Source organism: Diabrotica virgifera, chromosome 3 (assembly GCF_917563875.1).
Source record: "Diabrotica virgifera virgifera chromosome 3, PGI_DIABVI_V3a".
Classification (NCBI taxonomy): Eukaryota; Metazoa; Arthropoda; class Insecta; order Coleoptera; family Chrysomelidae; genus Diabrotica; species Diabrotica virgifera.
This window is the reverse complement of record NC_065445.1, coordinates 99428842-99453379: the sequence shown is the minus strand read 5'-3', so window position 1 is coordinate 99453379 and position 24538 is coordinate 99428842. Positions and strand designations below refer to the sequence as shown.

Below are 24538 nucleotides of genomic sequence, written 5' to 3'. Positions count from 1 at the left end.
AGGACAAATTCTCTCCCTTCCGACAAATGATTTGACTAACCTTTTTGTTTCTTCACTTCTTCTTTTCCGGATTGCGTGGTCCTTGATGCTCCCAACGTACTATCTGGATGTTGCGAAAATGTCCCTCTCGTCCAAACTGCTTCCAAAACAACACACAGGACTTGCTCGAATTCTCTTACTCAATTTCCTCCTTGTTCGATATCTTGTGCAAATAGATATCAATCAGCTACTCGTTCTAGACAAAAAAAAAAGGAATCTCCCTCGGACCAGGAAAACTAACTTTTCAACCGGTCGACAATTCGGTTTCAACTTGATTCTGCTCACAAAGGCCGATCACAACACTATACACTGATCTCTCCACTTTTGGAAACTCGACTGCTCTCCTCAGATATCCATTATACCGTGACCCTCTCTTCTCTCGCAAATTCAGCCTCCAACTTTCTTATCCCTTTTACCGATTTTTTCCACCCAATCAAAAACAAACCTCTCTCAAAACCTTTCCTACCCATTTCTCAAGAACCAAATATTTTTCTATATAACTTTCCAATTTGTCAAATTTTAAGAAATATCATAATTAGTTTCTTCCTACATACTACTTTTACTTCTAAAAACTAAAACAAAGTGTGTACCATCATTAAACCTTCCCGGAAACACTTTATAAACATTATTGTTTTCGCCAAACGATATGTCCACTTTCTATTCCCGAATTGTTTGTTAGTGTACCAATTCACTTCGTCGAATCATTATCACTAATCGTTTTCTCTTTCCCGAAACACTGTCTAATAGCTAAATTAGATTGGGATGAGAATCTATGATATAATGGTCTTTGATATAAATTTAATTTTCTTTTTAAATGATGAACTATAATTTTTTTGAATTAAAAAAAAACAATTCTACAACAAATCCCCGTCTTTGAATTCGATAAAATTCTTTGCATCTGCAACCGATTTTCTCGAGGCAAAACAATTTTCCGGTATACCTATTTCATTATCCTAATTTATTTCCTATTTCCTACCTTAACTATTTCCTATCTGTCCTTCCTTCCTTTACTCATGATATTTGTACACATCGTGAATATTATAAATTCCTCTGATCTTTTCCGAATCAACATGTCTCAAAACATAGCTATTTACCCCATTTTCGTTATCTACTATGTAAGGACCCTCGAAAACAGGCATTAACTTCGCACAAATATCGCTAGTGAGATTTGACACTCTTAAGGCCCTTACACGCACTTTTTCGCCCCTCTGGAACGTCACTCGTCTTCTTCTTCTTCTATTTTCATTTTGTCTTTGAACATATTTCTCATTACTTCGTCGCAGCCTCCTCTGTACCGTTTGCACCACCTGTTGGTATATTCTTGACTCTGGATCTTCCCATGGTCTTCTCGGCATGACACCTTTCATTATGTATTCCGGGGTCTCTTTGGTTACTGTACTTGGGATGGTGTTTAGATACTTTTCAATTTCCGCTAGTTTCCTATCCCATCGTCGATGTTGTCCATTCGTTGCAATACGGAGAAATGTTGTCACTTCCTGTATAAAACGTTCGGAAGGATTGCTCTGAGGGTGTCTGATGCTAACAAAAATTCGTCTCAATTCCTCTTTCTCGCTGCTGCCCTTTGAAACGATCATTTCGGAAATACGTTGCATTGTCCAGGAGAATTTTTCTTGGTGTTCCTACTGTAGCGATAAAATTGTCGATCTTTCTCATTATTTCTTTTCCTTTTGTGGTGCGGCAACTGTATAATTTTACATATTTTGAAAAGACATCCACCATTACCAAAACATGTTTATTCCTTTAGGTCGTCATGATCAGATCACTTAACATATCTATTGCTACAACTTCCAATTTTCCAAGGGATATAATATTTTTTGTGATATTTTCATTCTTGAAATTCCGACTTTTGTATCTTTGACACGTCTCACATCTTTGCGTAACCTCCTTGGCAATACGGTAGTCCTGTCGGCAGATATAGTTTTCTAGAAAAATCAGCCAAACTTTCCTGCTGCCGATATGTCCATTGTCCTCATGTAATTTTTTTATAATTTTCTCTGCCAATGTTTGTGTCAACAAATAAAGTTCCCTCCCGCCTATTCTCTTGAAAAACAGGTCGTTTTCCCTCTCTGCTCTTCGTTTTTCTCTCTCGTCCAGTTCTTCTTGGTTAATTCGTATTTAATTTAAAGAAAACACACCTTCTTCTTGAGTCAAAATGTTTAATCCTACATGTAACGTGATTGCTTCCTTTTTTCCTGTGTCTTCTTCTCGTGTGAGAGCGTCGGCGATAATATTATCTTTTCTCTTGATATATCGGAACTTAAAATCGTATTCCGGTAATAACAAGATACCTCGGTGTATTCGGTTATTCACCAATCGATTCTTCATGATGTGGACCAACGCTGCGTGATTCGTCTCGATTGTGAATTTAGCCCCTAGCAGATAAAATCTTAATTTGTTTACACAAAATAGTACGCTGGAAAACTCTAGTTCTGTCAAACTATATTTTCGTTCATGTGTTTTTGTCACCCGAGAGATAAAACATATGGGCACTTCCTGGTCGTTTTGTATTTGTGACAAAACTCCTGCAAATTTTTGTATGGACGCATTAGTTCGGAGTATAAAAGGTAGATTGTAAATGGGGTGATATATTTTCGTTCCTTTTGCGAATTCTCGTTTTAATATTTTGAAAGATTCCTCATATTCTTCTTTCCAAATCCATTTTATACCTTTCTTTAACAATTTTATTAGAGGAATTTCCTTTTGGATCAAATCGGGAATCAGTTTTTTTAAAATAATTGATCGTGCCAAGAAAACCTCTCAATGTTTTTAAATTTGTTGGCCTTGGGTATTCATCTATTAGCTTGACTCTGTCTTCGGCTAAGCTTACTGTTTTGGTGTCCAATTTAAAACCCAATAAATTAAGCCTTACTTCTTTTTGAAAAAAATTGACATTTTTCAATGTTTAATTTTAATTCCGCTGTGTCCAATTCTTCCAGAATTATTTTTATGTGTTCCAAATGACTCTGTATATCTTGTGAAAAAATTAATAAATCATCGATGTAATGAACTATGAAATCTTCATGGCGATTTAAAATGGTATGTAGAGCTCGTACGAGTGCTGCACAAGCGCTCTGCAATCCAAATGGTACTACCTTAAACCTGTAGACAATACCATCAATTGAGAAAGCGGTATAGTTTCTACACTTTTCAGCTAAAGGTATCAACCAAATACTGTGCTTTAAATCAATTTTAGAAAATATGTGTGACCCCGTAATTCTTCCAAAAAATGGCCTCGATATTTAGAGGTGATCCATATTGTGATACAGTGTTCTGGTTGATATTCCTGGCATCTAAACATAATCTCAATTCTCCATTGCTTTTCTTTACTATCACAATTGCGTTAATGTACGGTGAGTCACATCTTTCGATGATTTGATCTTCCAACATTTTATTAATTTCTTCTTTCACCTCTTGTCGATATTTATATGGAATTCGGTAAGTCTTCGATTGAAAGTTTCCCAGGTTTTTAACCTCGAATGAATGTTCGTACTTTTTAGCCACTCTGTTTTACTCATTTATCAAATTTTCATAGTTACTTAACATCAATCGCAATTCATTTTCTTTTCCTTCTCCACATACCAATTTTCTGTCTTTTTCCTCAGATTCTTCACACATGTTTATCGTGCATTCTGCATCCTCTTCAAATACCACTGTTTGAATTATATCCTTTTCGTTTTCATTTGTTAACTTTATTTCTTCTTCTTCTTCTTCTTTTGGGCACATCTCTTCTTTAGAGGAATCCCAGGTTTTAACTTCTTTTATCTTTTTCTGACCCTTTCTCCTTTTTCTTCTTTGCCCTTGCTTCGTTGCCAAATTCATTTCCACTGTTTCTCTACCTGATTCGTCCAAATTTTGTTTCTCATGTTCCTTGTCCTGTTCTTTTTCTTTTTCCTCTGTGATTTTCATTTTGTTATTTTTGAAATCAATACTACATGTTTTTCTGTCAATTCGTCTACTCCGACGATCATGTCATGCGACATATTTGGCATTATTACACATTGTAGTGCATAAAATCTCTTACCCAATCGTACCTTTATTCGTATGCCTTCATTTATTGTTGCCAATGTCCGTTTATTTGCGCCCACTAAGTTCACCCTAGGTATTTTGTAAATTAAATTTGTTAAATTAACTTCTATTAATTTTCTGTTGACCAGTGTAATTTCCGAGCCAGTATCTATCAAAATTTTAATTAGTTTCTCGTTGATAGAACCATTCACAAATTTTAAATTTATTCCATTTCTTTTTTCATTGTTTCCTGCCAGTTTTATAAATTCCTTCGGGTGACAAAAAATTCCTGTTTGGGTTTTTGTTTCTAGTGGGCGCCTTCGTGAAAAGACGCTGGTTCCTCTTCGTTGCTTATATTTTCGTCGTAATGTCTCTCTTCGTCATATTCTTCTCTCTGGGTATTATTTACCTCTCTTCTATTTTCTCTTGGTCTGTCGGATCTGTTTCGGTTTTCTCGATATCCCTGTTCGTTTTGTCTACCATTATTTCTGTTTTCTTGATTTGTGCGTGTGGTGTTTCTATTCTGGTTATCTCGATTTCTGTCCTCATTCCATTGCCTATTTCTTTGTTCATAATTTCCTCTTCCGTTGTTTCTATTTTCGTTTTCCCTCCTGGGATTAAAATCTCGTCTTGTATAGTCCCTCCTATTGTTTTGTCTTCTATCCCTGTAATCCTGTGTTTCTCGGGGTCTGTAATCTTCTTGCGATCTTCTTGATTTTCTTTCTCTTAGACGTGATTCTCTTATTTGTAGGAATTGGCACAAACTATCTATGTCTTTCTAATTTTGCAACATGATATGATCTTCTAGAGTTTCTTCAAAATATCTTGCAATCAGTTCGACTAATTGTTCTGACGAATAATTATATTGTAAATGTTTTGCATTATTGTATATTTGTAATGCGTATGTTTTCTCTGAGATACCCATCCGATCATTATATTTCCCATTTTGTAATTCTTTGTTGATTTCCATTTGTTGGACTTTTCCCCAGAAATAGTTTAAAAATTTTTGTTCAAACTGTTGCCAACTGTCAAATTCTTCCCCCTTGCTGTCAAACCATAGACCTGCCTCATACTTAAGATGGCTTCTGATCGTTTCTTTGGCTATTTCAAAATTTCCGATGTGTTGTACTTGTTTTTTTAGGCTATTTATGAAGGGCACTGGGTGTACATCCCCGCCAAACCTTATTTTCACGTCATCTGTACTATGTATAACCATTTCTCTTCTTTCTCCGAAATTCTGTTAAGTCTTGTTTTCGGTGACTTGTTTTTCTATTTCTTTGATTATTTTTTCCACTTCTTCTCTGTCTTCTTGAATAGCGTTTTCCAACTTGTTTTCCAAAATTTCTAGTTCCTTTTTCTGGCAATTTGTTAACTCCTCCATTTTATTTTGAATTTTTTCTCTTTTTCTTTCATTTGATCTTTCATTCTCATTTCTTGTTCTTTCATGTGATCTTTAATTTTCATTTCTTGTTGTTCTATCTCGTTTTTCATTGTTGTCAAACATCCTTTTATTTCCTTTTCATACTTTTCTACGCGTTCCTCTATTTTCTTATTGTTCTCTTCTATTGCTTGTTTTGTTTCCTGTTGATTGTCATCCATTTTTTGTTGTGTTTTATCCAGTGACTTTGATGTTTCTTCCATGGCTTGTTTCGTTTCACGTTGTGACATTTTTCTAAATCTGACAATTCCTTTTTTCCTGTTTCCATGGTTGTTGTGTCTAAAATGTCTTCTTGATCTGAATGTTCTCCTTGTTCCAAATGTTCTTCTTTTTCTGAATGTTCTCCTTGTTTTTTGTTTTCTTTGCTTTTGTTTCTTGTCTCTGCCATTTATTTTCAAGGAATTTTATCCCCGCCAAATATTAAACTTTGAAACACCCTATCTGTTGCAGACACGAAAAATTTTCCCTTACCCAATGTAATAATTGTCAAATATTTCAAAAAATCATCAAATGCAAATATCGAATAAATAAAATAAATTATTAGAAATTGTACCTAAAGGAAATTTATGTCGTACTTCAAATATATCACTTTTGACCACTCAATAAATAGATTTTCAATCACCTGCTTTTCCTCTGTCTTCCCTTTCAAAGTTGCAACCAGAAATACTCTTTAATGCCCAACTAGTTTGGACGCCATTTTGTTATGCTCTACTTTATCTCTTTATTTAGATTGATTAGCAAATTCTTAATTTAATTAATTAATCAATTACTTTAATCACTGCCTATGTAAACAAAAACGTAATTCAAATTAAATATTCCAATAAATTTTATTATCAGGGCTAATTCTGTATTTGATACAATACCTATGATTTGTGGCTTCTAGTATTTCTAGTTGCTTACTTCTTCCATGATGGAACAGGGAAATTAAAAACATTCAGTGTCATATAAATGTAATATATTATTCATTTATCAAATAAACCGTGTATATATGATTTAAAAATACTAAATTTAACTTTGTTGCAACAATTTCTTACTTAATAAATCAAACTTTAATTCTGATATCTCTTTGTTTTAACAAAAAAAATTATTTAAATAAATTATTATTTTCTCATACTAAATTTAATAAATTTTACTTTTATTCATTTGAATTGAATTCTTAAATTTGATATGACTAACTGTGTTATAGTAATGTTCAATAAACAAATAAGCAAATATGGTTCTGATATGAACAAATTCTCTCCCTTCCGACAAATGATTTGACTAACCTTTTTGTTTCTTCACTTCTTCTTTTTCCGGATTGCGTGGTCCTCGATGCTCACAACGTACTATCTGGATGTTGCGAAAAGGTCCCTCTCGTCCAAACTGCTTCCAAAATAAACCACAGGACTTGCTCGAATTCTCTTACTCAATTTCCTCCTTGTTCGATATCTTGTGCAAATAGATATCAATCAGCTACTTCTTCTAGACAAAACAAAGGAATCTCCCTCGGACCAGGAAAACTAACTTTTCAACCGGTCGATAATTCGGTTTCAACTTGATTCTGCTCACAAAGGCCGATCACAACACTATACACTGATCTCTCCACTTTTGTAAACTCGACTGCTCTCCTCAGATATTCATTATACCGTGATCCTCTCTTCTCTCGCAAATTCAGTCTGAAACTTTCTTATCCCTTCTACCGATTTTTTCCACCCAATCAAAAACAAGCCTCTCTCAAAATCTTTCCTACCCATTTCTCAAGAACCAAATATTTTTCTATATAACTTTCCAATTTGTCAAATTTTAAGAAATATCATAATTAGTTTTTCCTACATACTACTTTTACTTCTAAAAACTAAAACAAAGTGTGTACCATCATTAAACCTTCCCGGAAACACTTTAAAAACATTATTGTTTTCGCCAAACGATATGTCCACTTTCTATTCCCGAATTGTTTGTTAGTGTACCAATTCACTTCGTCGAATCATTATCACTAATCGTTTTCTCTTTCCCGAAACACTGTCTAATAGCTAAATTAGATTGGGATGAGAATCTATGATCTAATGGTCTTTGATATAAATTTAATTTTTTTTTAAATGATGAACTATAATTTTTTTTGAATTAAAAAAAAAACAAGTCTACAACAGTATAAAGAAAAACGTGTTTTTATACCGTCTTTGACAGTATAAAAGACGGAACGGAAATCCATTTGAGGATTCTCTGTGTGCTGAACGGAGAATATCCATCCAGGTTTAATAGATGAGTTAAAAGGATTCCTACCATATTCCGAAACCTTCTGAACGCCATCGTCTTGGCGAGCTGAGCGAATTCGACGAGTCACAACCCCATCCTAAGCTACACGAGCTGAGTGAAGGGATCCTGCCATTTTATACCTTCTGGCGATATGAGCGAGGTTTGCTCTCCTTACACATATTATATCCATTAATATACATGTATGCTCGTTGAATGGTTGTTGATATTGGTTTGAAACCTTAGTTTAACGGTTCTAATCATTTCCGCTTACAATTTTAGCTATGCTTAATCCAGTGGCGCACCCAGGGATGGGTTTTGGGGGTTAAAACCCCTCCCAGGGCATATAAAATATATAAAGAATAGTAATAAAATGTAACTTGCCTTTCACAAACAATACAAAAAAATTTCTGTGCCCAAACAAAATCCCCCCGAGAGCTAAATTCTAGGTGTGCCACTGGATTAATCACATTTTAGTTTTCTTATATTTTTCATATTTTATCATTTTTTAGACATTATACGATATTGCTCGAAATATACATAAATCAAATTATATTGCTGTAATCATGTCCATATTGACATTTGCTGCATTAATACTAAACCACATATTTCTGAAGGTTAGTAGCTACCTACAGTTGACTCCAGCGTTCTTTATTCGTGCGTCATCATTTAAAGTTTTAAAGCATACAAAATAAGTCGGAAATTTACTCCACGTAACAGCAAGTGACAGAAATTTACCACTGTTCCGATCACGGGTTATATTATGAAAATTTGACGGTATCAAATAAATAGAATGTCATATGTAAGTTTTGCTTTAAAGTTTTGGTGCAGAATTACAGTTACATTTTGAAGCAGCTAAATAAATTATTTATTATCATTAGTGATTAATTGACAATTTATAACAAAAATAAAATAAAATATTTTCTTGTCATTTTATTCACTTAAACAACCATTCCATAACTGTGTGAATGAGGTTAGCTTTGTATGTTGTAAAAAGTAATGTCAAAATAAAATAGACTTACCATAAAATTTCATACTCCAATAGTTGTGAAAACAACTGTTTGTGTAATATAAAAAACTAAATGTAAAAATTCGACATAAAAATAGCAAATAATCAACAAAGTGACATCCACAAAAGTAAACAAACCAGAAACGTCACAAATTGTACTTAAAATCCTAAAAAACATCCCCAATTGTCTTTTTTTTTTGTACCTATCTCTTTTCGATGTACTGAGTTTAAAGCGTTCATAAAAATAACATGTGTTTTTACTTAATAACAGGCGGTATCTGGTTTGTCTTTAGTTTCATGCGTGGAAGAGAATGATGCTAGATAAAAAGTGTGTGTTTTATCTCGCTAGGTATTAATGACGCACGGATAAAGAAACGTGGACTCAAGTGTACATATAAATATCTGACTTACAGTACTAATTTTTTTTTAATACATTAGCGCCGATGGAGAAAATTAACAAGAATTCCATTGCCTATAGAACTGATTCTAATTTTATTGGGAATATTGGCTATTGATGTAATTCATTTGGAAAGAGATTATGATGTTACAGTTGTCGGACGAATACCAAAAGGGTAAGCAAAATCATTTTTTGTTGTTTACACACATACAGTGTTTCAAAACCAAATTCAATAATAATATATCATATAAAGCGCCATATTTCCTTTTGCAGACCATTCATGTTCCATTTCTGTCGAAAAACGTTCACAGTGATCATTTTTTATTCTTCTTACGAGTGAGTGTGTTTCATTTCGTATTGTCTTATAATTTTATCGTATACCTCTTTAATGTTGGTTGACATGTATTTTAAGTAAGCTTTTTTCTTTTCTTTGCATTTTTCCCTCACTTTTGTACAAAACTGTGTAGTTGTGGGAGCGATTTATTTTTATGTATTAATGTTTCTTTCACCAAGAACTTCCTTGGCTGAGGCTACGATATTAGACTTAATTTTTGCCCAGCTTTCTTCGTCTCCGATACTTTCTGTGATAGGTATGTATAATGTATATCTGTTCTACTTCTTTCTGTTATTCTTAATATAATCTTAATTATAGTATTTTGATTTTATATTTATAATGTTCCTTGGTGCATCAAAACAAAAGTTGATTGTCTAAAAATAGAGTTTATTATTAATTACAAAATTATCTGCTAACAAATTATACAAACCTAAAAATAGAGAATCAACAATTAAAAGTTTATGCTTCCAAAAATCTAACAAATTATTTTATCTATCTGACAATAGCTAAATTAAAACAGAGTGACAAATATCAAATTCATTGAATAAGTGCGTCACTTGGAAACAAGCTGCTGGCTGCGTTCCGTACCTAATGTAATACTAAACATTCACAAAGCTTACATCTTCCTTCCACAAGATATAATTCTCACTATGTAGTGCAAATTATGGTATATCACTAGACATAGGAATGAGCTTTGTGATGTGATACAAACCAATGGATCTCTCTCCATGTCCTGTGTTGATTTTATAAACTGAATCAGATACTTTCTCCATTATTTCGAATGGACCAATTCGGACTTGATCCATTTTTTTCTGTTTAGTTTATTACCATTGGCTACAAAAACTAGATCTCCTTCTTTGAATTCATATTGTATTCTCTTCTTATCAAATACAGATTTGTTATACTGATGATACCTTGTTGATCTTTGTGCTGCTATTTTTTGATCTTGTTCTAAATTTTTGATTTCTTAGCCTTTCTCTTTTAGCTCAGGTGGTAACAAGTCAGTAGATTCACCACTTAAAAGATATTTTGGTGAAAATCCTGTAACTGTGTGATTTGTCTCGTTATATTTATTTGTACATTCTTGTGCTATTTTAGACCATGCCATTTTTTTCTCTTCATTTAATTAACATCGTATTTTATTTACTAATGTCTGGTTCAACCTCTCGTTTAAACCATTTGAGAATGGTGCATCTACTGCTGTGAAAATCAGTTGAATGTTCCTCTGTTCAAGATAATTTTTAAAATCATTCGAATTTTGAGCTGGGTATTGATCTGTAAGTATTGTCTCTATTTCATTTTCTGCAGAAACCTTTTCTATTAGCTTTATGAGTTCTTGAGCAGTTTGACCTTTTGAATAGAGGATAAATGCAAATCTTGTAAAGTGATCTACTTATAGGTGTAGGTATTTCTTTGTCGATCTGCAGCCACCAAAACCACCAATCGTATCCAAAGACATTATTTGAAACGGTTTCTCAGCAGGACCTAGTTTTGACATTAAACCATATTTCTTGTTTAATCTTGTTTTATTTTTTATGCAAACTTCACAGTTTTTACATATTAACTTTATATTTTCAGTATCATTTGGTGCAATATAAAAAGGTTTAAACATTGTTTTCATTTGATTTATTCCTATGTGACAATAAGTTTCATGAATTTTCTTTAAAACAAGTTTACTGTATTGTTCACTTAATACTATCTTTTTTCTTTTTCTTTTATCATTCTTGTATTAGTAAATATCGTTTTCCATAATAAAATTATTTTTTTCTTTTATTTTTTGGTTTTGTGCTTGATCACTTTTTATACATTTTAGACTAATAAGATTGACTGTCTTTAGGATATCTTCATTATTTTCATGATCCTCAAAAACTGGATTTCTACTCAGACAATCTGCTTCTGTATTTGTTTTTCCTGGTTTTTACTCTATTTTAAAATTATATTGGGATAAATAGTGAATCATATCTCCTAATTCATCATCTGTTCTGTTTTTAATATTGAGCTTTTCCAGTGGTTTATGATCTGTGTATACAGTGAAGAAGTTTCCAAGCAACCAATGTTGCCAAAATTTTATACTTTCTTTTATAGCCAAAGTTTCCAAAAAAATAGCTTTTCTCTTTTTTGATATTGGTTTAATTTCTTTGAAAAGTATGCTACAGGCTTTTGATCTCCATTTAATTGTGTTTGTTTTAGAACAGCTCCTAAACCATTTATACTTGCATCAGTATAAATAAATATGGGTAATTTTGGATTAAAAATTGCAAGAATTGGCCTTGAACATAAGAGATTCTTTATTATGTCAAAGGCTATTTGGCACTCATTAGACCAATCAAATTTTGTATCTTTACGCAATAAGTTATGCAGAGGTTCAAGCACTATTGTAGAATTTGGGATATATTTAACGTGAAAATTGACTTTTCCTAAAAATTGTCTTATATGTTTTCTATTTTGTGGAGTGGGAAATTCACTTATTGCTTTCAAGTTATCCTTAAAAGGTGTAATTGTATTCTCTTCTATTAGATGACCCAAATATCTAACCGACTTAGATGCAAATCTACACTTCGTAAATTTCAGTCTAAGTCCTTCTTTTTGTATAGCATCCAGCAATTTTCTAATGTGTGTTATATGTTCAGTAAATGTTTTTGAAAAAATTAATATGTCATCAATATAATTTACTGCATTTCCAGATAAATCATATTTCTTAATAATATTTCCTAGGATCCTTTGAAACATTGCTGGGGAAGTCTTAAGGCCAAATGGGAGACATGTTCATTGATAGTTACCTTCTTGAGTTACGAATCCTCTTTTTGGTCTATCTTGAATTCTTAGAGGTATGGACCAAAAAGCAGAGTTTACATCTAGAGTTGTAAAATATTTGAAATCTATAGTCTTAATCATTAAGTCTTCTATTAAAGGAAAAGGTTGACATTGAGGAACTACTATCTTATTAAGGTCTCTAAAGTCGATACATAGTCGATTTCTTTCTCCTTCATCTCTTTTTAATGCCAAAGTGACTGGTGCTGCAAAAGGACTGTATGATTCTTCAATCAAATTATGCTTTAATAATTCTGCAATCTGTTTTTCTATCTCCGTTCTATCTTCTATTGAACATCTGTATGGCCTTTTATAGCAATATTTTTCTGTTTGTAGCTCAATGAAGGCTTCATAATTCTTTACTTTGCCTAGATCAAATTTGTTCTTAGCAAATATTTGTTCATATTCATTCACTAGGGCATTTATTATTTCTTTTTGACCTGATTCTAAGTGTTCTGTATTAATTGCAAATTGATAAGTGTCTATTGCTTCATTGAAATTCACTTCAAATTCTTGAGATGGTTTGCCTATGTCGTCTTCTATTTCTGCGATATCTTTTAATTTTTGTATGTTTAGATTCCCATCATGGGTCAATCTAAATTTTTTATTGTATCTAATCCCAATATGGGATCACTATCAAATTCCTTGCTTTCTAAAATAAATGCATTTATATTATTTTCTGCATCTAAAATTTTTGCTTTTAATGTTACTAAGCCATTAGTTTTCCCCTACCATTAATCTATTTTAATGTACCGCTTTGTTAATCTTTTTCTTGATTTTTTACTTGTAATAATTTGGAGTTTATTACTGTAACATTTGATCCAGGATCATAAATTCCTGTAACATTCAGTTTGTTATTCAGCAATACATCAATTTTGATTAATGGTGGGAAACTTAGTTTTTTTGGTCTTTTGTGTTTAATTCAGCTTCTAAAATTGAATTTGTAGACATATTTTTATTTGTTTCTGATTTGTACCAGCATATATTTTCTGGGTGATAGCGGTTACTCTTACCTTTTTCTTCACAAATTTTGCATGGGGTTTTAAAACTTTTCTTAGTTACTGGTTTTGTAGTTTTTTTAACATCATTTATCTCCTCTATAAACTTCTTATTGAGTATTTTTTCGTATCTTCGTAATTCATTAAATAAGTCTTGTGTATTGTTTAAATTTTGTCTATCTATTTTCTCTCTTACAAATTTTGGTAATCCTACTGCAATTAGATTTATTAAAGTTATGGTATCTATATTTTTGTTAGTTTCTAGTAGTAGACATTCTTTCTTTAAGGCATAGTCTAACAGTGAACCATTCAAAAATTTGTAATTTATAGCAAGTGTCACTGGATATCATCCTTTATCTGCAAAGGTTTTTAAGAAATTTTCTCTCCAAATTCTCCATTGTGAATCTAGTGTATTTTTTATCAGCATTGAGGTATACCAAGTCTTTAGCAGTATTTTCTAAAAACAATCTTAAAATTTCAATTTTTTCAACATCTTTTGTAATATTAAATCGGTTACATTCACTCTCATGTTATGTTGATAGCCACTGATTTACATTAACATTATTACCATATCTATCAACTATGAACTTTTCAGAAATTTTATTTATGTTTGGATTTGTTTGCATTTGATTTTCTTCTTTATTTTTGGATAATTTTTCCAAAATCTGTATTAAATCTTCATGAGAAGTGTGTGGAGATGTGTATTGTTGAACTTCTTTTAAAAGATAATCTTCTATTGCCATATTTCCACTCTCATCTTTGTAAATGTTTTAAGTACTTTGATTTAAATTAAACTATACATTTCGTTTTTGACCATTTTTTTTTAGTGTTGTTGAAACTCTTTTAAATTCAGGTAGATTGGCAAGTTGTGTGTGATATTTTATTGGCCCTAGGTGATTTGGAATGTAAAATTTTTCTTTTTATTCATTTGTTATTGATTTAACTGCTACTATATTGGATTTTTGATCTTCTGCTGCAACAACTTCAAACTCAAATCTTAGTCTCTCCATAGCAATTAATAATTAACTAATAAACGGATTTATTCTTCAGTTATATTTAAATATTGATTGTATACTCACGTATTTCTTGCACAAACGTGACAATTGTTGATTTATAATGTTCCTTGGTGCATCAAAACAAAAGTTGATTGTCTAAAAATAGAGTTTATTATTAATTACAAAATTATATGCTAACAAATTATACAAACCTAAAAATAGAGAATCAACAATTAAAAGTTTGTGCTTCCAAAAATCTAACAAATTATTTTATCTATCTGACAATAGCTAAATTAAAACAGAGTGACAAATATCAAATTCATTGAATAAGTGCGTCACTTGGAAACAAGCTGCTGGCTGCGTTCCGTACCTAATGTAATACCAAACATTCACAAAGCTTACATATTAATATATTTTTTCTAGTTTCCCAAAACCATCAGTTCCACCAGTTTCTATTATGGGATCAATAATTGTTGATTGCATATTTATATCTTTGGTGTCTTATATAAGCAATATGTCGATGGCTCTAATATTTTCAAGACAGTTTATGTATGAAATTGATGCAAATCAAGAGTTATTGGCATTAGTAAGTATATAATGAAAACCAAGTAGGTATGTTTGAAGATTCGTATTCGGACCGTGCATGACTGACGCGACACCTAGCGTAGTCACCCTAACATTTTTGTCGACCACAATTTGACGTTAAGCTTATGATACACGTATGACATATTTGACGTTAGGTAATATTTATTTACCATTTTTTATAAAATTTGTTATACATACAAACAATGACACTGACATTACAAAAATTCGCCAAAATTGTTATATTTCGCCGCTACGGACGCTGGCATAATTTCCAGTGGCGGCTCGTGATTTTTACAATAGGGGAGGCTATACCTAACTGTAAAATATCTAGACAAATTTGCACTAGCAAAAAAATGCGCCAAAAAATGTAATTTAAGGCCCCATCTTTTGACCATTTTTATTTACATTTCATAATATCATCCTAATTCATAATTTCATGATATCATCATTTTAAAAATAGTTAGTCTAATAGTAAAAGTTTAATACCAAAGTTTGTGTCGTTTATTTGTTAACAATTCCATCTATTTGTAAATAGATACCTATGCATATCAAAATAAATACAGATTTGAAGTTTTGCAGTCCATACATAAATGAAGCTTCAAATTTTTTAAGATACTCAACTGAATTTTTTTAATTCTAAACGCGGCCTACTGCGAATTCAAAAACACGATAAATTACCGATATTTTGCTTTGAGTTAGAGATATCGGAAAAAGTTATTTGAGCAAGTTGTTCCAAATATTATTATAACCCCACATACCAAATTTCATAACAAAATTCGCACTTTTAGATTTTTCATTATTTTTAGTCAGGACCCTAAAATTCGTTGTCCCGAGACGCACCCAACCACCCAACGGAGCTGAGAAGCTACACTGCCTCCCTTGGTATATCTCCGGGCAGCGTGTGATGGCGCCGTAGATGCCACTGTTAGGAGACCGGCTCTCCTTAAACGCCTGCTGCGCTGCACGGAGCATTAGCAACTGAGAATGCTGGGCTTCTCGGCTCCGTTCGTGCATCTCGGGATAACCCAGGGTCCTGCCTACAATAATATGTAATAAAACTGAGACCCGATCATGCGTTCTAATGCTAATGCTCCGTACGTATGGATAATTAGTGATAATATGGAATTTACACGTTGTATAATAGTGAGAGTAATTGTTGTTTTCGCGATTCATGATAAACAAAACAGTATAGAGTGTGTAAAAAATGTATGGGGAGGCTGAGCCTCCCTTGCCTCCTCTGACGAGCCGCCACTGATAGTTTCGTGTATCCCCACCATGATCACGCATGGAGCGAATGCAAACCTGAAATTGTCAGAACAATGAATTTTTTAAAGTATTCGCTTTGTATTTCATGTTTTGTTCACTTTTAAGTATTTTATTGTTAGATGTACACGTTAATTTCATTAATCGTAGGCGCAAAATCTTGGTCCAATGCTATTTAAATGCATTTATTTGTTTCGAATCCTGAGAAAACTAATAAGTATTTTTGAAAAATTTAAACGCAAAATGAAAGATTACGTTATTACCGAGGGCCGAAACTCCCTGAAAATTTCTATAACGTTTATTTTAATAAGTTACAGGTGTAAAAGGGAAAATTTAGTGTGATTTTTAATTGCAAATATTTCATTCAAGAGAAACTTTCCATTTATTCTAAGGGACTTTTTACCTTCGCTAATGATGTACTCTTTCACTCTTCGTTTAATTTTTTCAAAAATGTTTATTTGTTTTTCCGGGACACCATGTCCGTGGTGATATTTTCCAAATCGAGAATTCGGTATCTTTGTCATACAATGCAGTCAGTCGAACAGAATGTGGTGACAAGACAGTGAACAACAAGGTTACTAAATATTTGACACGGCTTCATTAATATTTTGAGATGTTTTAACAAACTAATTCCTTACGATACGCCCCTGGAGGGTGACTGTAGATATGATCGTCAAAGGACCTAGAGGGCATATGGCTTTCCGGGAACTGGGTCCAGTGCCCCGTTGAAACAGATGTATTTACCTAAGAAAAATACAAAGACCTTTTTTCAGTTTTCTGTTTTTAGTTAGTTGCATCGAGATTTTGTAACGTATAGAAGAAAATACACCATTTGTTCGATTATCGTGATTTTCTTATAATCAACCCTAAAACCTGAGATAATTACCTTAATTGACCTTTACACTGTCGCCCATCTTGTGGCTTATAATGAAAATTATGCGATAAATCGTATATTTCGGTATTTTAAACGAAAATTCGCCTTAGAAAAGTACGCTTCAGTAATAATAGTTGTTAAATTATCCAGTTTGGACCCTTTTCGCAACTGTGTTCAAAAGAAGATCGCTAACTCAAAAGTTAAAAACAATTAAGTGCTTCGCTATTTATTTTCATATTCGGACATTAATTAGTTTCGGTATAAAAATCTAGTGGACCTATTGTGTGGTAACAAGTAACAAAGTCGGTAATTATAGTATTGGACATCCGCTTCGGTATATAATAAATGAGTCGACATATTGTTCAAAGTGCTTTAGTTATTCGGACGCTTTTGTCTATTTTTATTATTTATTAGACAATTGACTGCTTCGGTTACGTGTAAAAACCTGTTTTTGTCAAACTCTAAAGTGATTAGTGCTAGTTGTTTCAATGGTGTGCAGAAAGGTGCTGTGAGGTATTCTTTATCCAAGCGTGGACACAGCTATTTACTGGCAAGTACATTCAAATTTTGCATGACCAATCATTTGTACAATTTGCGTTCCACGCAAAACCTTGAACATTTGAGTACGAGTAAAATTACTTCTACCAGGTAGATTACATTACTAGTACCAAGATCCGGCAGAGAGAGAAAAGCACAAGACTACAAGGCTCACTCGGTCGTAAACCTGCAAAATCCTTGTACAAAAATGCAGAAACCAACAACTTTAAGAGTTGCAACGTGGAATGTGAGAAGTTTGTTCTCTGCAGGAAAACTGGATAATGTTGAACAAGAAATGAATAGACTAAACATCGATGTTTTAGGAATCAGCGATACACAATGGCCAGGATCTGGGAAATGTTCAACACGAAATGATGGCGTATTCTATTACTCCGGAATCGACAACAACACCCATCGGTACGGAGTTGGAATCATAATTTCAAAGAAATGGAAAAATTCTCTAATTACCTGTACTCCTTACTCAGAACGCTTAATATTAATATAAATTAAAGAAAGACATAACTTAATAAATCTTATTCAAGTCTATGCACCAACAGCAGATAAAGATGACGATGAAATAGAACAATTCTACAACGACTTAGAAGAAATGCTGAAAGCAATAAAAAAGCAACACATTAACATAATAATGGGCGATCTTAATGCCAAGGTCGGTCAAGGTAAGGTAGGAGAACATGTAGGAAACTATGGACTTGGAAACAGAAACGACAGAAGAGATCGATTGATTCAATTTTGCCAGAGCGAAGACTTCGTAATAACAAACACCCTTTTCAAATTACCTCCTAGGCGATTATATACATGGACATCTCCACAACATACCAAAGAAAAAATAGTGAGAAATCAAATAGACTACATTCTGATAGCAAGGAGGTATCGTAATGCTGTTAAATGTACTAAGACGTACCCAGGAGCTGATATAGGCTCAGATCATAACCCGGTAGTTACTGTGATAGAGGCGAGACCAAAAAAGATTAGGAGACCACACAGAAAGACACTAGATTTAGATAAACTTAGAAATAAAAATATACGACAAGAAACAGGAGAAGAAATAAATGAAAACCTCATTTCAGTGCAACAACAAATTAATGATACGGATAACGTTAACCAAAAATTAAAGTACATAAATACAGCTATACAAACAGCAGGAAAGAAACATCTGACAAAAACAACAACAAAGAACAAGGGGTGGATGACACAGGACATACTAGACTTGATGGAACAAAGAAGAAAGATGAAGAATTACCTAGACAAATACAAAGAAATAAACAAACACATAAAAAAGAGAATAAAAGAAGCCAAAGAGGCGTGGATTAAAGAACAGTGTGAAGAAATGGAAACCTATGAGAAAAAGTACGATGCGTTCAATATGCACAAAAAAGTAAAGGAGATAACAGGAAGCATAAAGAAATGCGAAATAGGTAAACTTAAAGACAAAGATGGAAATCTTATTGTAGATCTAGAGAATAAAATAAAAAGATGGACAGAATACCTGAATGAATTATTTGAAGACGATAGAAACAACTTAACTCGGATAATCAATGCCACTGGGCCAGACATATTGAAAGAAGAAGTAGAATACGCAATAAGAAACGCTAAAAATGGAAAAGCAAACGGACCTGATGAAATCCCTACAGAACTGCTGAAGCTTTTGAATGATAAATCCGTAACCATAATATTGCATATATTCAATACAATATACAGTACTGGTATAATACCGCAAGAATGGTTGCTGTCTACGTTTGTCACCATACCGAAGAAAACTAAGGCAATGCAATGTTCAGATCATCGAACAATCTCCTTGATGAGTCACCTGCTTAAAATATTTCTTAGAGTCGTTCACAACCGAATCTATCAAAAACTAGACATCGATATTAACGATACACAGATGGGATTCAGAAAAGGATTAGGTACAAGGGATGCTCTCTTTGCCTTGAACGTTCTAACACAGAGATGCCTAGATGTTAACCAAGAGGTACACGCCTGCTTTATAGACTTTGAAAAGGCCTTTGACAAAGTACGCCACAGTAAACTCAAAGAAATCCTGGAGAGTAAGAACATTGACACCAGAGACATACAAATAATATTAAATCTGTACTGGAATCAGCGAGCTAATATAAAAATAGAAGAACAAACATCGGACGAAATAGAAATACGTAGAGGAGTACGACAGGGTTGTATATTGTCACCGCTCTTATTTAATATCTACAGCGAACAAATATGCCAAGAAGCTCTCTCATATGCAAACGAAGGGATAATAGTCAATGGAGAAGTTATCAATAACATTCGATATGCTGACGATACTGTGATAATGGCAAGAACAGCGGAAGATCTACAACATTTAGTTGAAACTATGAATGAGATATGTAATAACTACGGCATAAGGATGAACGTCAAAAAAACCAAATATATGACCTTCAATAAGAATCCAATAAATGACACTAGTATCACAATAAACGGTACACAACTTGAAAAAGTAAACGAATACAAATACTTGGGAACCCTTATCAATGAAACAGGTGACCAAAATCACGAGATAAAAAGACGTATTGAAATTGCCAGGTCTACTTTTATAAAAATGAAAAAATTATTTTGTAATCGTGATATTAGTATTCATCTACGAACTAGAATGTTAAAATGCTATGTATTCAGTACTTTGCTCTACGGTGTTGAGTCATGGACTCTTAAACAGAGGAATATTAAAAATCTTGAAAGCTTTGAGATGTGGTGCTACCGCCGTATACTACGAATAAGTTGGGTGGATAAAATTACAAACGAAGAAGTAATACGCAGAATAAATAACGAGCCAGAAGTTCTACGGAGTATAAAAAAGAGAAAACTTGAATACTTAGGCCACCTGATGAGAGGACAAAAGTACACATTCCTACAAAATATAATGCAAGGAAAAATCCAAGGACGAAGAAATCCAGGCCGTAGAAGAATGTCCTGGATGAGAAATTTGAGAGAGTGGTTTGGCTGTACCACTAACGAATTGTTCAAAACAGCAGTAAATAAAATTAGAATCGCCCTAATGATATCCAATCTCCGATAGGAGAGGCACTCAAAGAAGAAGAAGAAAATTACTTCTGAGTCGGACTCTGTTTCAAATAGATCTGTGGCAATAAACATTAGAGACATGACTCAAAACGTAGTGTTGACGAACGAACAATTTCAAGAGCTGTTATCAAGATTGGCGGTACAAAGCGCTCCCGTTCCGCCGTCGGTCCAAAGTGGCAACCTGTCGGAATGCCATTCGTGTTTTGATGGACACAAGGACACTTCATTAGCGCTGTAGAAATTTATAAAGATTGCCATTAGTGTCGGACGAAAATGCATTTCGGGGAATCGCTATGCTTTTTGATGATTTCGCGGCAAAATGGTATCAAGGCGAAGGCGTCAAAGATACTATTGAGACATGGGAGGAACTTGTTAGCTTGCTAAAAGTTAGGTTCGGTCCGAAAAAACCTGCATATCGCGTATACCGCGAGTTATTCGCCGAGGAGCAAGACGAAAAAACGACAGTGGACGTCTTTGTTTGCCGTTGTAGGGCTGTTCTTGCGCAACTAGATCCAGGCAGCCTAACAGAAAAGATCCAGTTAGATATGGTGTATGGATTATTAAACAAGGGGATTCGAGAAAAGATTTCAAGAGATTCCGTTTCCACTTTTACGGCGCTGCTTACAGCCGCACGAAAAGTCGAAGATGTATTCGAGAGACCTTGTTTTAACGATAACAAAATGCCCAAAGCGACAAATGAGTGTCGAAAATTACGTGATCGACCTACGATTTGGAAAGAAATTGCGAGTTCTTCGCGTACGGACAGTGCTACCGTCGGAGCAATTACTTCGAATTCGCCACGCAATAGCCGAAACACCCTGTTAAAGTGTTGAGGTTGTGGTAATCCGGGATTTAGTAGGGCTAACTGCCCAGAGTGTAGGCATACGGAAGCTTCCGCGATAGATTTCTCTTCCGTAGACATAGCTCTAGATTATGAACGAGCTCGACCCAACGAAAGAAGATGGAAGAATCCCTTCAGAATGGGGGGAGAGCCTGCCAGCTATGCTACTACGGGACATAGCACACCAAATTCACTACCACATTACCGCGTGTCACCTGCCAAGAGAGAAGTGCTTGGGACCGAGTTGGATAGACCCTTGGGGGAAGACATCGTCGAAGAATACGGAAGTGTTTTGGCCGCGCCGGTTGTATTAGTGCCGAAAAGGGATGGCGGTACAAGACTTTGCGTGGACTATCATTGTTTAAACACCGTAACTAGTGGTTCGGATCCTTAATATGACTTGCGATCGGAGTATCAACAAGTGAACGTCGTGGAAGTTGATCCGGGAAAAACCGCAGTAGTATCGGAACGGTTACCTCCGATAATCGTGAAGGAAGCTCCAACGCCTGTAGTGCCAAGGCGAAGACGAGGACGCCCCAGGAAGAAAACCGCATCTCCTGCTGGCCCCTCCTCTAGCGAGTTCGATGCCAGGGGGGGGGGGAGACTGTAACAAACTAATTCCTTACGATACGCTCCTGGAGGGTGACTGTAGATATGATCGTCAAAGGACCCAGAGGGCATGTGGATTTCCGGAAACTGGGCCCAGTGCCCCGTTGAAACAGATGTATTTACCTAAGAAAGATACAAAGACCTTTTTTCAGTTTTCTGTTTTTAGTTAGTTGCATCGAGATTTTGTAACGTATAGAGGAAAATACACCATTTGTTCGATTATAGTGATTTTCTTATAATCAACCCTAAAACCTGAGATAATTACCTTAATTGACCTTGACAATGTTTGTTAAATAATATTGATAGTGATAAATAATTGATTTAAGATGTGAAATTAATAAAAAGTTATAATCAAGTATATTCAAATGGGAAATAAGCCACAATTTTACCTAAAAATGATTTTATTAACGTTTCGACGCCCAAGTCGGGTGTCGTTGTCAAAATACAAAATAATACTAAATAAACAAAAATGTTGTTGCTTAGTAAAAAATTCTTCTAATAATTTATTTAATCTGACTCATTTATATCGGCAATTCAGACACGTATTATACATTTTAAAGTAGACGACTTTAAAATGATATTGCCAATATTAATGAGTTGCGTTCCTGGGACGACTTTACTAAAAGATAGTTCATTCGATTACATGAAATAAATCCCAACTCAAGAATATCCGCCACAAAAAATCATAGCATGTGATCTGTCTTTAAAAAGACAACCAAATGCAACGGTGGCACTGAAATTCTCGCGTTAGAGATTCCATAGTAAATCACGAGGGAAAACCAGGAAAAACCTCGTGATACTATCCCGACATCGTAAGTATTTGGGTTTACATTTAGTTTACTCTCAAAACTAATACCAAATTCTGACTTGATATTTTAAATTTTAAATAATACTAAAATACTAAATGTACTAACTCGATATGTTACTGATTTACTAATTGTGGTATTTTCTTTCTATTGACTTCCTCCTTTAATATGGGTAACCACATCCTACTGCATTCTACCGAGGAATTTGCGACACAATTGGTTTCATTTAGCATAATTAGAGCCGCTTCTTTGATTTTTCTCTTTTAACTATCTGCTTCTTTTAGGACTATACTTGAATCTCTCCACTGAACTCTATGTTCATTATCCCATGCGTGTTGACATATTTGAGATCTATCAAATTCTCTATTTTTTATATAAGACTGATGTTCATTTACTCTAACGTCTAATGGTCTTGACGTTTCACTTACCTATATAAAATTGTTCGCATTCACAAGGTATTTTATAAATACAATTCTTTGTTCTTTCTTGTTCACTGTTAGGTTTAGTTTTAGATAGAATAGATCTCAATGTGTTTGTTGTTTTGAATGTTGTTGATATGTTGAATTTATTTCCTATTGTTTTAAGTTTCTCGGATAGTCCTTTTACATATGGTATTGATATTTTCCTCGTATTATTTCTTGTGTTGAATGAATTATGAATTCTATAAACAAAATTTTGGTCTCGCAATGGGCTCTTCTTTATCTCCATTATTGGCTAATATATTTATGGAGGATTTCGAAACTAATATCATTTCTAAACAAAATTTAAAACCCACAGTATGGTGGAGATATGTAGATGATGTGTTTTCCATATGGCCTCATAGATCGGAATTGTTGGATACGTTCCTGAATATTATAAACGATCAAGAAGAGACAATAAAGTTTACAATGGAAAAGGAATACAATAACACCCTACCTTTCCTCGATGTTTTGGTCTCAAAGAAGGATACTGGATATGAGACTCAAGTGTATAGAAAACCAACACACACCAACAGATATCTCAATTACAAATCAAATCGTAACATCAACGTTAAAAAGGGAATCATTAAATCCTTATATGAAAGAGCCAAAATTACTTGTTCTAACTAAAATTCATTTTTAGAAGAAAAACAATTGTTAACATCTGTTTTAATAAAAAATGATTATCCCATATCGTTTATAAATAAGGAATTGTCAAGATTGGATCGAATGGAACAGAACAACTTAGAACGGGATCCTACAACATTCACAAGAAATAATACGAGAAAAATATCAATACCATATGTAAAAGGACTATCCGAGAAACTTAAAACAATAGGAAATAAATTCAACATATCAACAACATTCAAAACAACAAACACATTGAGATCTATTCTATCTAAAACTAAACCTAACAGTGAACAAGAAAGAACAAAGAATTGTATTTATAAAATACCTTGTGAATGCGAACAATTTTATATAGGTAAGTGAAACGTCAAGACCATTAGACGTTAGAGTAAATGAACATCAGTCTTATATAAAAAATAGAGAATTTGATAGATCTCAAATATGTCAACACGCATGTAGTCCAGAGAAATAAGGTTTTTCTCGTGACACTTCCCCCTCCAGGCCGAAACCAAATTTTTTGAGTAGTATGGACATCTATATTATTAACCTATATGTTTCCTGCAGCCGATTTTGATGATATACATAGTTAT

The 24538-nt window shown here is 33.6% G+C and overlaps 2 protein-coding genes across 2 annotated transcripts in view; one reads left to right on the top strand and one right to left on the bottom strand.

Moving 5' to 3' along the window:
- The window catches only part of LOC126881218 (farnesol dehydrogenase-like), a 378698-nt gene that overhangs the window by 214200 nt on the left and 139960 nt on the right, over positions 1–24538 (bottom strand). The window lies entirely within an intron of this gene.
- The window catches only part of LOC126881215 (prestin-like), a 111005-nt gene that overhangs the window by 29392 nt on the left and 57075 nt on the right, over positions 1–24538 (top strand). Inside the window, exons 7-9 of the mRNA XM_050645326.1 lie at positions 8245–8349; positions 9180–9313; positions 14700–14862. Of these exons, the coding sequence (XP_050501283.1) occupies positions 8245–8349; positions 9180–9313; positions 14700–14862 (402 nt within the window). The remainder of the gene's footprint in view (positions 1–8244; positions 8350–9179; positions 9314–14699; positions 14863–24538) is intronic.